At 50.1% G+C, this 11,636-nt stretch overlaps 4 protein-coding genes across 5 annotated transcripts; 2 read left to right on the top strand and 2 right to left on the bottom strand.

Moving 5' to 3' along the window:
- Positions 1-32: 32 nt before the first annotated feature.
- Positions 33-558, top strand: FOIG_07298 (uncharacterized protein; the record flags this gene model as incomplete). The annotated part of the gene is made up of 3 exons (XM_031206799.1): positions 33-150; positions 214-425; positions 478-558. 3 exons carry the CDS (start codon positions 33-35, stop codon positions 556-558), a joined length of 411 nt encoding a protein of 136 aa, XP_031063918.1.
- Positions 559-731: 173 nt separating this feature from the next.
- Positions 732-2,503, bottom strand: FOIG_07297 (uncharacterized protein). Its single transcript, XM_031206798.1, has 2 exons — positions 1,574-2,503; positions 732-1,524 (listed from the first exon to the last, which is right to left on the bottom strand). The coding sequence occupies exons 1-2, from the start codon at positions 2,133-2,135 to the stop codon at positions 809-811; spliced, it is 1,278 nt and encodes a 425-aa protein (XP_031063917.1). The 5' UTR covers positions 2,136-2,503; the 3' UTR covers positions 732-808.
- Positions 2,504-2,737: 234 nt separating this feature from the next.
- Positions 2,738-5,133, bottom strand: FOIG_07296 (uncharacterized protein). Its single transcript, XM_031206797.1, has one exon. The coding sequence runs from the start codon at positions 5,028-5,030 to the stop codon at positions 2,925-2,927; it is 2,106 nt and encodes a 701-aa protein (XP_031063916.1). The 5' UTR covers positions 5,031-5,133; the 3' UTR covers positions 2,738-2,924.
- Positions 5,134-5,305: 172 nt separating this feature from the next.
- Positions 5,306-11,208, top strand: FOIG_07295 (uncharacterized protein). 2 transcript variants are annotated; one of them, XM_031206795.1, is made up of 4 exons: positions 5,306-6,005; positions 6,349-8,412; positions 8,470-10,083; positions 10,136-11,208. In XM_031206795.1, the coding sequence occupies exons 1-4, from the start codon at positions 5,589-5,591 to the stop codon at positions 10,577-10,579; spliced, it is 4,539 nt and encodes a 1,512-aa protein (XP_031063914.1). In that variant the 5' UTR covers positions 5,306-5,588; the 3' UTR covers positions 10,580-11,208. The 2 variants fall into 2 exon arrangements, with proteins under 2 accessions (XP_031063914.1, XP_031063915.1); XM_031206796.1 differs by lacking the exon at positions 5,306-6,005 and having other exon boundaries at positions 6,309-8,412.
- Positions 11,209-11,636: the final 428 nt, after the last annotated feature.

The raw sequence follows: 11,636 nt of genomic DNA, 5'->3' as shown, positions 1-11,636 counted from the left end.
ACATCTTATCAACACACTCTCGAGCAATCACAATGCCACTCTCTGGACACTGCCTTTGCAAAGCCGTCACCTACAAGGTCGACGACGAGCCTCTTCTGGTTGGCTACGATCACTGTGACGATTGCCAGCGCCAGAGTGGTTCTACCTACTGTACGTCCCAGCTCCACGAGCCAATGATGCTTGAATAGGTCAGACTGACATCTTTTACTTTAGCTCTCGTGGCTGTTGTCAAGAAGGACAAGCTCACAATCAGCGGTCCCGTCAAGACCTACTCTGGCAGTAAGGGCTCTTCAGGCAACATTGTCCACCGTCTCTTCTGCCCCGAGTGCGGCTCTCCCATCGCCCACGACCCCGATGCTGCTCCTGAGATCATTGCGCTCAAGGCAGGTACTCTCGACACTGAGATCAAGAAGAACCTGAAGCCTGTGAGTATAACTGGCCCATGTCGATGCTACTGGTAACTGACATTGACCGTAGGACACCGAGATCTGGACCGTCAGCAAGCTGCCCTTCTGCCAGGAGCACCTTGCTAAGCCCTTTTCCCACATGCCCGAGTAGAAACAGGACATTGGAAGGATATGACAAGTAAGAGTTAGCGAGTTGTAAAGAAAGGCTACATGCCTGCAAATAGTTCACAAAAATAAAAAATCTGAGAATCTTCACCAGTTGTAAAACAAGGATTGATGTGGTTATCACAAGATCTAATAATTCATTCTCTAGATAATCTATGTGCGATCGAATTGAGAAAATGCTTTTTTATGCACCCAGAAATCATCCGACATTAAATCATGATAGTAAGTCTACACCCTCATACAAGCGCAACACACAGCACCACCATCATTACCACTGTGATAGCGGGCTTCTCATAGGCGGCTGCATCGGCCTTGGGAAATTCCTTCTGTACACGGCCGGTTTCACTGGCCTGTGCTGTGAAGCAACTCGCTGTGCCGCAATCATATCCGTCTGGACAGCATCCAGCCACAGGGCCGGCATCTCGACCACAAAGGAACCAGCCATCTGCGCAAGTTGATGAGGGTCCTGGGGCAGGTGGAGCATCGGTTGCAAGGACGACCACAGTGGCGCCGTCTGAGACGATGGTTGTCGAAGGAGCAGGGCAATCATGAACATCACAGTTTCGACCTGTTCGACAACACCCGCCGCCGTGAGTGGCGAGACAGCCGTAGAAGCCTGTGGGACAGCCTGTTTGGGTCTCTCCATCGTCGCTTGATGTGACCGAGGTGCCAGTTGGGCGATAGGGAGCGATGCCAGTGGCTGAGCCTGTGGCTGTAGGAGTCACGGTCACAGTACTGTCTTCTGTCCCAGACTCGATTTCAGTTTCAGACTCGGTTGTGGTTCCAGCTTCGGAAGTCGTCGTAGGCTCTCCAGTTGTCTCAACCTCTGTTTCCGTCTTGGTAGTAGGTTCAACTGTGGATCTCTCTGAAGTTGTTTCTTGAGAAGTTGTGAGGACTGTCGTTTGATCTTGAGTTGCGGTTCTCGTCTGTGTAGCAACAGCACTTGGGACGCCTGATTAAAGTCAATATTGGTCTACGAAGCATTGCAGGTATTCACTCACAACCCAACCCTTGGCAAACATATCCCGGAATACAGCATCCTCCGCCAAGTTCTGCAGAGCAGCTCGTAGCTCCGTCAGGGCACGCTCCAACACCTCCACCACAAGACGCACCGTCAGGGCAGCACGCGATGCCTCCCGCCACTGCATTGCCAACATTCACACAATACGTTCCCTCCTGGCAGCACTTGACTTCGGAATCAATGTCAGAGCAGCTGTTCATCCCCTTAGGACAAGACGACCTCCTCTGTAGCAACGCTAGTGCCTCTGCGGCTCGGCGCAGCAGGCTCTCGTGGGACTCTTCACTGTGAGGAGCAAACGCTGGACGGTAGAAGCGCTCTGTGCCATTGAGGCTCAGAAGTTTGTCATCTTGCTCGTCAAGAAATGATATGGCGGCGGCGGCAGCTTCGCGCGGAGTAAGACCGTGTAGTGGTGCGAATGCGAGATGCTCCCGAAGGAGCTTGTCGTGCGAACCAGGGGCGACCTTCCGGATAGCTATTGGTGAACCCGATTCAGCGAGGGCCTGAGGAGCGAGACACAACAGAAGAGCCGATATGGATCGCATTGCCGTATACTGAGTAAGTTGTGGAATGCTCAGGCTCAACTTGTCTTGCGTTGAACTCTCGTTGGGCTCATAGAATTTCAAGCGACAGCGGTGAACTAAATGTGTGATGGGTGCTATGAATGCTTACACCGCCACACAGTACGAGCCAAATGCCGTTACCAGACACAGGTTAAAGAATGTCAGGAAATGTCACTGGGCTATTGTTCAGGTTATAAGGTACACGTTGGACGAGACAGGGCATAATGCTGCCGATGGGGTATGACAGCGACAACTCAGCCTTTTTTAGGTGGCTTGTAAATAATTAATTGGGTGGCTGGGCGACGGTTGGGTGAAGATATGATGGGGCCACAAGATGGCTCTATAGCTACCTAGATTGACCCAAATGCGTGCTCCAGCACTCGGTTAAGTTATAGTGAGGATATAAATCCTACGAATAGGTCGTAGCGCTGAAAGTTATATGTATCAGGCAGAGAGTTGTAGGAGAGTCGTCTGTATGCACAGGTAAAGGAGGAGTCATGATGGCGGGCGGCGTGGCGTGCAACGTCATGCAGGGTCTCACAAGCTAGCCTCATGAGGCGTACTCCGGCAACTACAGTAATAATCGAGTAAGTTCTCCATAATTGCTTAGTACCTAAGTTAGATATCGTTTTCCCCATGTGTTTCATCTAGTATACATCGTTATGGTACATGATTTTCTATGCCCCCAATGCCTAACACCCAAGCGCCACCCAACCATCGTGTTATACATAAGTTATTACAATAGCGGCACTCAGGCCCAGTCCAATGTTCTTAGAACACCAAGTCGTCAGATTCATTGAGCTTTTGATCATCAGGCTGTTTTTGCTCTGCCTCCGTAGCAGCATCGACCTCAGATTCCTCACCAGTGGTCTTTACTTCAGAAGAATTATCACTTTCAGCTCCAATGAGCGTCGCCCCAGTCTTCGTCGCTATGGTCCTGCTCTCTGCATCGTCAGAACTGGCCACCGAATCAGCCAGTCTGGCCGTGGGCTCAACTGGCTGTGGTGCAACAGTCACAGGTTCCTTAACAAAGGAATGACACAAGAGGCCTGCCGCAACACTGACGTTCAGGCTATCCACACAGCTTCCTTGAACAAACCGAGGCACTGATAGCTCATAGTCGGCAGCAACCTTGATAGGTTTCGACAGTCCATAGCCCTCATTACCAAGAATTAGTAGACATGGATGTTCGTTAAGTGGGCTTTGTGCCTCAATCGTATCTGTTGACACGAACTTGCTCCCATGCTTTCGAACAAGCTTACGATCAGGCGGCGCCACCGCAGCGTATGATTTCCAGCCAGCTTTCTGGGAGTCTTGGATGAACTTCACAGGATCATCCACCGCGAATAATGAAACTTCCTCCACTGCACCGGCAGCGGACTTGAGAACAACCGGTGTGAGTGTGGAAGATCCCCGGTTCGTGATGCCGACAGCGTCAACGCCGAGATAGCTCGCAGTGCGGATGATACCACCTAGGTTCCCCGGGTCGACAATCTCATTGAGCAGCAAGACAAAGGGCTTGGGCATCACATCATTGGACCGTCGAATAAATGTGTCGGTGCCATTGATCGTTGCCTCTTCCTTGGTTTGGTGATCAAGGTCCACGTGAAAGCCCAGGCGACCAGGACTTTCCTCTAACTTGCCAAGAGATTTGATGGGGATCTGGGGTAGAGGGGAGGCTTCAAGCACGAAGCCATTGTGAGGTCGTCCCATGCTCATCTTATCCATGATTCGTTGCTCTTCAGGAGGCACGATTTTTATGGGCACGTTGAGTTTCTTCGCCATTCGCGTCAAGGTAACAGTATCCGTGTTATATTTTCGGTTCTCATTGGCATGGATGTAGAGGTTATACAACTTTCGTCGGTTCTGCTCCAGTGCTGCTTTGACAACTGATCGACCGTATAGGAACTGTGAAGCAGCGGTGGTGTATTTAAGAGTCATGGCCATCATCTCCTTCTTCTTTCCACGCTTAATATCGACAGAATCATCTCCTTGGTCATTCTGTCGGTCTTGTCGAGCGTTGTCATGGCGAAAGTCGCTAGGCTGTGAACGATCGAATCTCCGCTGCGATCCGTCAAATTCACCGTTGGACGATCTACCAGAGATATTTGACTGACGATCTTGACGGTCGAACCGGCCAAAACGTTGTTGTGGATCTTCAGGGCGTCGTATTGAGCGATTGAATTGCTGATTTAACTTTTCGAACTTCTCGTTCGATGGCTCGTGTCGCTCATGTCGCTCATGTCGCTCATGTCGCTCATGTCGCTCATGTCGTGCAACATCATTATCCCCATCTCTGGACCCAAACGTGCGCTCCTTTTGAGCTTCGGGGAATGATCGCGGTCGAACAGGCTGCTTTACGTTCAAATTGTCGGCCACCTCTTTGAGGTCGCCATACTTCATTCGGTGTACGAAGCTGCGATTTCCAAATTCGTTTTCAGGATCGGCAAATCGTCTCCTCCTGGTTCGGCGGCCTATGCCTAGTTCTTCTCTCTCTTCTCGTTCCTTCTTTTCCTCCTCTTTTTTCCTTAATTTCTTTTTCAGCTTCTGTTCCTGACGCCAATTTCGTGTGCCACTGGAGTCAGTGGCTCTTGCACTGAACTTTGCAAAAAAATCGTCTCGGTCTCGGTGGGGGGGCTCTTTAGGACGAGTGAGGCGCCCTCCTCCTACTTTTCGTCGACCAGTATCATGATAGGCATTGCGGGCATCGAAGCTGTCTGGGCCGTTTTGAACTCGTTCAGACCTGATCGCACCCCGGATGATGGCTGAGAGACCTTTTGCGCGAACAAAGATGGGGGCGAAACCCCTGGTAGCGGGATGAAGCCTTGCCAATGGGCTGTTTAGAGCAACAACCCTCAGTTGTGTAGGGATAAGCATTGCATAACGTGGCTATATATCGCTATACAAGAAATTTCCCTTTTCTGTTTGCGGTTGTCCTGCCTGCCGGATTGCAGGTTGTAGTCCAATTTGTTCAAAAATCCCTTCTCTAGATAAAAGTTTCAATATCGGCCCCGCTGAATTATTTTTCTGCCCTCCCCTGCTAATCGACTGGGCTTCTTAGCGGGTCCAGCTGGGGCTGGGCGGTGAGACTCGACGGGAGCGCATTATGGACCATTGCCCGGTGGGTGGCCCAGGTGTTAATTGGGCCATAACTTTAACGCGTCTGAATGCGACTGTCGCGTTTCCTGATGCCAATGAAGTGAATCTTGACCAACTCAGGGCAACAACCAAATTCTCCGTTATGAAGCTTCAGCCATGCCGCCAAACTTACCAAGTTACGATCCAGCTTGTCAAACTAAACTAAACAATTTGTATATTTAGTATTGATTCTGACGAACGATACCGTATACCCAAAGGCCCATTCACCCCGCCAGGTCTCGACCGGTTTACGAATATCTCCTTTGCGATTAATGCGACGCTCCCGGCAGCCGCCAGATGGACACCGAGAACTCTCCTTACGAGACCCTCGAGGGCCTTGTAAACCAAGATGATAACGCTATTGGGCGCTCGCTAGAGTGGCTTCTGGCGGACCTCAATGGAAACAACGGCTCTCTGCCTGCTAACGCCGATATGGATACGGGACGGCAGCCAACGGCGCGTGGAAAGATGAACGCTCGAGATGAGGACAAGGAACAAGACATTCCCCAAATCGAGGACGATGGATCAAGCATTTTCAGACTTTCTCAGCCTAGCTACAGGTTTGAGGTTGCGATTCCGGAAATGCCTATTGAGAAGCGTAACGAGTACTCGGCCGTTCATAGCAATATCGTCGAGTTCATATTTGGGGAGCTCCCGTCAAGTCGTGGCATCATCAAGTATCATGTTGAGTTTACAGATGGGCGACAAGAGTTGGTAGGTGGACATTCTTTCATTAATTCATAAGGAGATGTCAAGCTGCTTTTTCTGCATGACCTAGAAACGCTATTATCCATATGCTTGAAGACCGCTCAAGCTATTAGTCTGCAGCTTTAAAGCTCGAGTCGCAAATATATTATGCGAGCTCTTGTTTATAACATGCCTTATTCACTGCCTAGCTCGCAAACCTATTCTTCTCTATTGTGCCCCCACAGCTGCAGCTCTTCCTTCATCACGACTTTTTTCTCTTTTCATTTCTTTGCCTGCAACACACTTGCACACGCTCCCTCTCAATATCCTCTGTTTCACTTCCACCGCAAAGCACTGATTTTATCTTAAGATATCTACAGCTGAACTCGTTACCCTGGAGAACGGAAGAGTTGCATTGGCCCGATTCAGCCAAGGCCTATGGCCACACGAACTTGACGACATGTCTGCCGGCAAGCGAAAATACATCCCAGACGATGAGTGGGATTCTGGACAGGAGTCTGCTGTTTCTGACCGTATGGACATTGATGAGGAGGGGGAGGATGATGACGAAGAGCCCGTTCGGAGAAAACGCTCGTCTCGAAGCGTATCCCGACGCCTTCGCTCTAGGGAGAACACCAAGCAACTTTCCCGTAGTCCTGCTGTGGTGGTTGACGAAGATGATCTGGACGATCTACAGCCAGAGCCTTTAGGGGCCACCAGATCGTTGAGAACTCGACAGCCAAGACAACTGACTCGTGTGTCCTTTAAGAACGGCATCAATAGTCAAGACCAGGACGAACTGCTCGGAGATGCCCCCCTTGTTTCGTCGGGCGAGGAAGATGACGATTTCATGCCTATGGTTGTCTCCGATCTTGCTCCCAAGAAAGGACGTCCTACTAGGTCGCGACAAAAGTCGAAGCGTCTTAACACGGCGAGTATGCGACAAAAGGCTCGATCTCAATTGCGCCAGAAGTCTCCTGACTCAGATATTGAGTTTGAAGCACCTCGACGTTCCTCCAGAGCCACAAGGAATACCCTGAACATGCGAGATGATGCCCAAATGGACGAGGATTCCTTCTATATTGCCGATGACAGGATCCCAGGCGCTCCGAAGATTATCTCAATCAGAGAAGTTTTTCAACCTCTTCCTGCCGACTCAGAATTTGCTTCGATGCACATGGATACCTGTCACACTTGCGGTGGCTCACGACAACGGGGCCAAATGATTCACTGTCAGGGCTGCACATTGTCTTACCACAAGAACTGCCTGGGCTACCGCAGTGCTCGCGAGCATATGGTTACCAAGGTCGGCCAGGACGACTTCGTCATGCAGTGCAGGTTCTGTATTGGCGTCCCAAACAAAAAGGATGACAGTGCTCCCAGGCATAGCATGTGTCAGGCATGCAAATCTCCAGGTCGCAGCTGCGCTGCCTTTTCTGAAAAGAAGACATCTCGACAGGAGGAGAAGCTTCGTGAACAGAACGATGGCGTTGACCCAATCACTCAGGTTCCTCTGGACCTTCTTAACAACGCTGATGCGGTCCTCTTCCGATGTACTTCATGTCATCGAGGCTGGCACGTTGATCATCTTCCGGGCGCTAGAGGCGGAACAATCGGAACAGATCTTAAGTCCGAGCGCCTGAAGGACCATTCCATTGACTGGCAATGCAAAGAGTGTGCAAATGCTAGGCACAAGATTCATCGACTCGTGGCATGGCGTCCGACACCAACAGAGCTTGCCAAACGAGGCCCTCGACCAATGTATGCTGAGGTTCGAGAGGACGATAAGGAATATCTGATCAAGTGGGAAAGTCGATCTTATGCTCACTGTGACTGGAAGCCGGGTGCATGGGTGTACGGTGTAGCAGCGTCCACGATGCGTACTTCCTTCGGCAAAAGAGACCTTGAGCAGGATTTGATGAAACTCAGTGAGCAAGAGGCTATTCCGGATGAGTTTCTTATGCCGGACATAGTTCTCAACACCAGATTGGGCCCATCGGTTCCAAGACCAAAGACAAAAAAAGACGAGTTGGAGAACTTGGCCAACGTCAGCAAAATCTTTGTCAAGTTTCAAGGCCTTGGTTACGACGACGTTGTGTGGGACACGCCGCCATCAGAGGATGCAGGCGATATTTATGCCTCCTTTGTGGAGGCTTACTACGAGTATGTTGAGGGCAAATACTTCAAGAGTGAATCTCAGCACAAGATCAGAGAACGAGTCAAGGCTTACAAAGCCGAGCCGTTCGGGGAGATCAGCGAGCAACCTGCTGGCCTCAAACGTGGAAAGCTCATGGGATACCAAATCGAAGGAGTCAATTGGTTGTTGGGGAACTACCACTCAGGTCGCAGTGTGGTTCTTGCAGATGAGATGGGCTTAGGAAAGACTGTCCAGGTTGTAGGTCTTGTGACTTCATTAGTCCAAGACAGCCCTAAGGTAAGGCACCGGCGTCTAAGAAGCCGACGGCAAGTATACTGACATAACAATCAATAGTGCTGGCCTTTTCTTGTCGTTGTTCCGAATGCTACATGTCCGAATTGGCGCCGTGAGTTCAAACAGTGGGTGCCAGAGCTCCGAGTGGTTGCTTATCATGGCGGAAGAGAACCACAGGCACTTGCTTACAAGTACGAGCTGTTCCCCAACGGATCTACTGACATGAAGGCACACGTTGTGATCATGTCCTATGATTCAGCACAGGACCCTGCGACAAAGGCTCTCTTCAAGTCTATCAATTGGGCAGGGCTTGTGGTTGACGAGGGCCAGCGCTTAAAGAACGACCAGAACCTTTTATATGGTGCTCTTCGCTCAATGCGAATTCCTTTTCGACTTCTACTTACTGGCACACCACTCCAGAACAACAAGAGGGAACTGTTCAATCTTTTACAGTTCATTGATGAGAAGCAGAGTGCCGAAGAACTGGACGCAGAGTATGCGGTTCTTGATAAGGAGACGCTACCCAAGTTGCACAACAAGATTCGACCATACTTCCTCCGCCGAACCAAAGCAGGTGTTCTCAAATTTTTGCCTCCCATGACACAAATCATTCTGCCGGTCACAATGACTGTGATTCAAGAGAAGCTTTCGAAGAGTATCATGGCCAAAAATCCCGAGCTCATCAAGGCCATGTTCTCTAACAGCAAGATGAACAAGAAGGAACGTGGATCTCTCAACAACATTTTAATGCAGCTGCGGAAATGCCTCTGCCACCCTTTCATGTACTCCGAAGCTATTGAGGAGCGTCACCATGATCCCACAGTAATTCAACGCAACCTGGTTGAGGCATCGGCCAAGCTCCTACTTCTCCGAGTCATGCTTCCAAAACTCCAGGAAAGGGGGCATCGCGTGTTGATCTTCAGCCAGTTTTTACAGCAATTAGATATTATTGAGGATTTTCTCAATGGCCTAGGCTACGATTTTCGCCGTCTCGATGGCAGTATCAGTAGTCTAGAAAAACAACGCCGCATTGATGCCTTCAACGCCCCTGACTCGCCCATCTTTGCGTTTCTGCTTTCGACAAGAGCTGGTGGTGTTGGTATCAATCTCGCCACTGCGGATACAGTCATCATCCTCGATCCTGATTTTAACCCACACCAGGATGTCCAGGCATTGTCCCGTGCTCATCGTATTGGACAGAAGAAGAAGGTCCTTTGTTTCCAGCTTATGACTGTAGACTCGGTCGAAGAAAGAATTATGCAAATCGGTAAGAAGAAGATGGCCTTGGATCATGCTCTGATCGAAAGTATGGACGACGACGAACTTGCCGGTGATGATCTGGAGTCAATATTGAAACACGGCGCCCAAGCCTTGTTTAACGATGACTATGAAAAGAAGTCTATCCACTATGATTCTGCTGCTGTTGATGCACTTCTAGATCGAACAGACGACACAGAAAGCAAACCTGATGATGGGGCATCGTTCTCTTACGCCAAGGTATGGTCCAACGATAAGTCCGGCTTCGACGCTGGACTTGCTACCGAAGAGACGGCCGAGCCAGAAGCTATCAACTCAAGCGTCTGGGATCGTATCCTGGCTCAACGTGAGGCAGAAGCACAGCGTCAAGCTGAAGTAAATCGGGAGGTTCTCGGTCGCGGTGGTCGACGTCGACAGGTAGGCTATTGGTTTGTAAACTTCTAGATATCAGCAGCTGACCACCCCACAGGCTATTAACTACAAGACGAACGCCCTAGATAACCCTATCCCTGGCGATGCCGAAGCTGAGCCGTCAGACTCCTCTGATGACTTTGCTGGCGGTGACTCTGGAGAAGAGTCTGAGGAGGAAGATCCGTCACTGGCAAAAGGTAAACGCCAAAAGATTCCATCTGTTAAACAAACAACCCCGCCCACGACACCAGTGAAAAATACAAGCCGCAAAAGTAAAATTAACAAGACTGCAACACAGACGCCGAAGCAAACCTCCAAGCATCGAACGCCCGGAACGCCAGACGGCAGCAAGTCATTGGCGAACAGCAAAAAGCCAGTCGCAGGAGCCAGCAAGAAACACCAAGCAACCACACCAAACAGCAAAAGCAGCAGCCAACGTGGCAAATCAGGAACACACAAAACCCCATGCAAAACTCCTACCGTCAAGGGAGTGGCCCAGTAAATACCGGAATGCCCATTGACTTCACACGATATATCAAGGGTAATTACCTCTACCAGGGCAAATCTACAGACCCTGTACCACCAGAGCGGGTGATTCCCACCCAACCCCATGCTCCTAATAACCAAATAGTTGATTACAGAAACATTCGCCTCCGCTCAGAAGCCGAAGTTAGAGTAGCCCTTGATTGGGTCCAACGTTCGGAACCTGAAACTGAGGTCAGGAAACAATACAAGGCGGTTCTGCTAAGCCGTCTAAGGTCGTTTACCGCTAAGGACGGGACGCAGTACAAATGATGTTACTTTGGACATAAAGAAAACGTGGTTGCTCAGCGCAAGCAGCCGCGCTAATACAATAATTCCCCCACATTTGGTGTGAATGAAAGGTGGACAACAAGTCCTTTGCTTTGCTAGACATTTTGATTTATGCTTATTTGCATGCCAGGCGGCATCATGCACGCGGAGCTGGGTACCCAGTGAAGGAGGACGGCAAGCTGACAAGCAAGCAACCTTGGAAGCTGGCGACATGACCAACGTCCTCAGTATAGGGAGGCAAGATGATAGACAGCATAGCACAGACGAAGGACCTTGGAATGAAGACTTTCATGAATGCACACATGAGCCTTGTTCCTCATTTGATATTTTAGCTCAAGTGTTTGAAGGTTAGTGCCGGCAAACTGTCGCTGCAGGTAACCGCAGTCGTGGTATGTGTTTTGTAGCGTACGCCTCAATGTCAAGCAAACATGCCATAGTGATGACCGTATTCTCAAGTATAAGATAAGGCCAAGCCTCATAAACCGCCCACCTAGAATTGAGCACTTATCCCCATCCTCTTGTCTATACCGTGTCCTCGAGCCAACCTGGTAGACTTCCACACCGTATTGTTAAACATAGACGCTGTCTTCCGTTTGCTGTTTGCCAGCGCATGTCTCGAAGTTACAACCCGTCTTCCGTTACCCGTCTCCCAGTTCCTAACCGTTTGATAGGCCGTGCGTCGATGCTCCTGAGACCAAGACTTCTTATAGTCATCGGATGCTTCACTCTTGAATCGTCCAGGAAAA

The sequence above is a fragment of the Fusarium odoratissimum genome (genome assembly GCF_000260195.1).
Source record: "Fusarium odoratissimum NRRL 54006 unplaced genomic scaffold supercont1.10, whole genome shotgun sequence".
NCBI classification, from domain to species: Eukaryota; Fungi; Ascomycota; class Sordariomycetes; order Hypocreales; family Nectriaceae; genus Fusarium; species Fusarium odoratissimum.
Note: the sequence above shows the minus strand (reverse complement) of the source record. Positions and strands in the feature narration are given on the sequence as shown.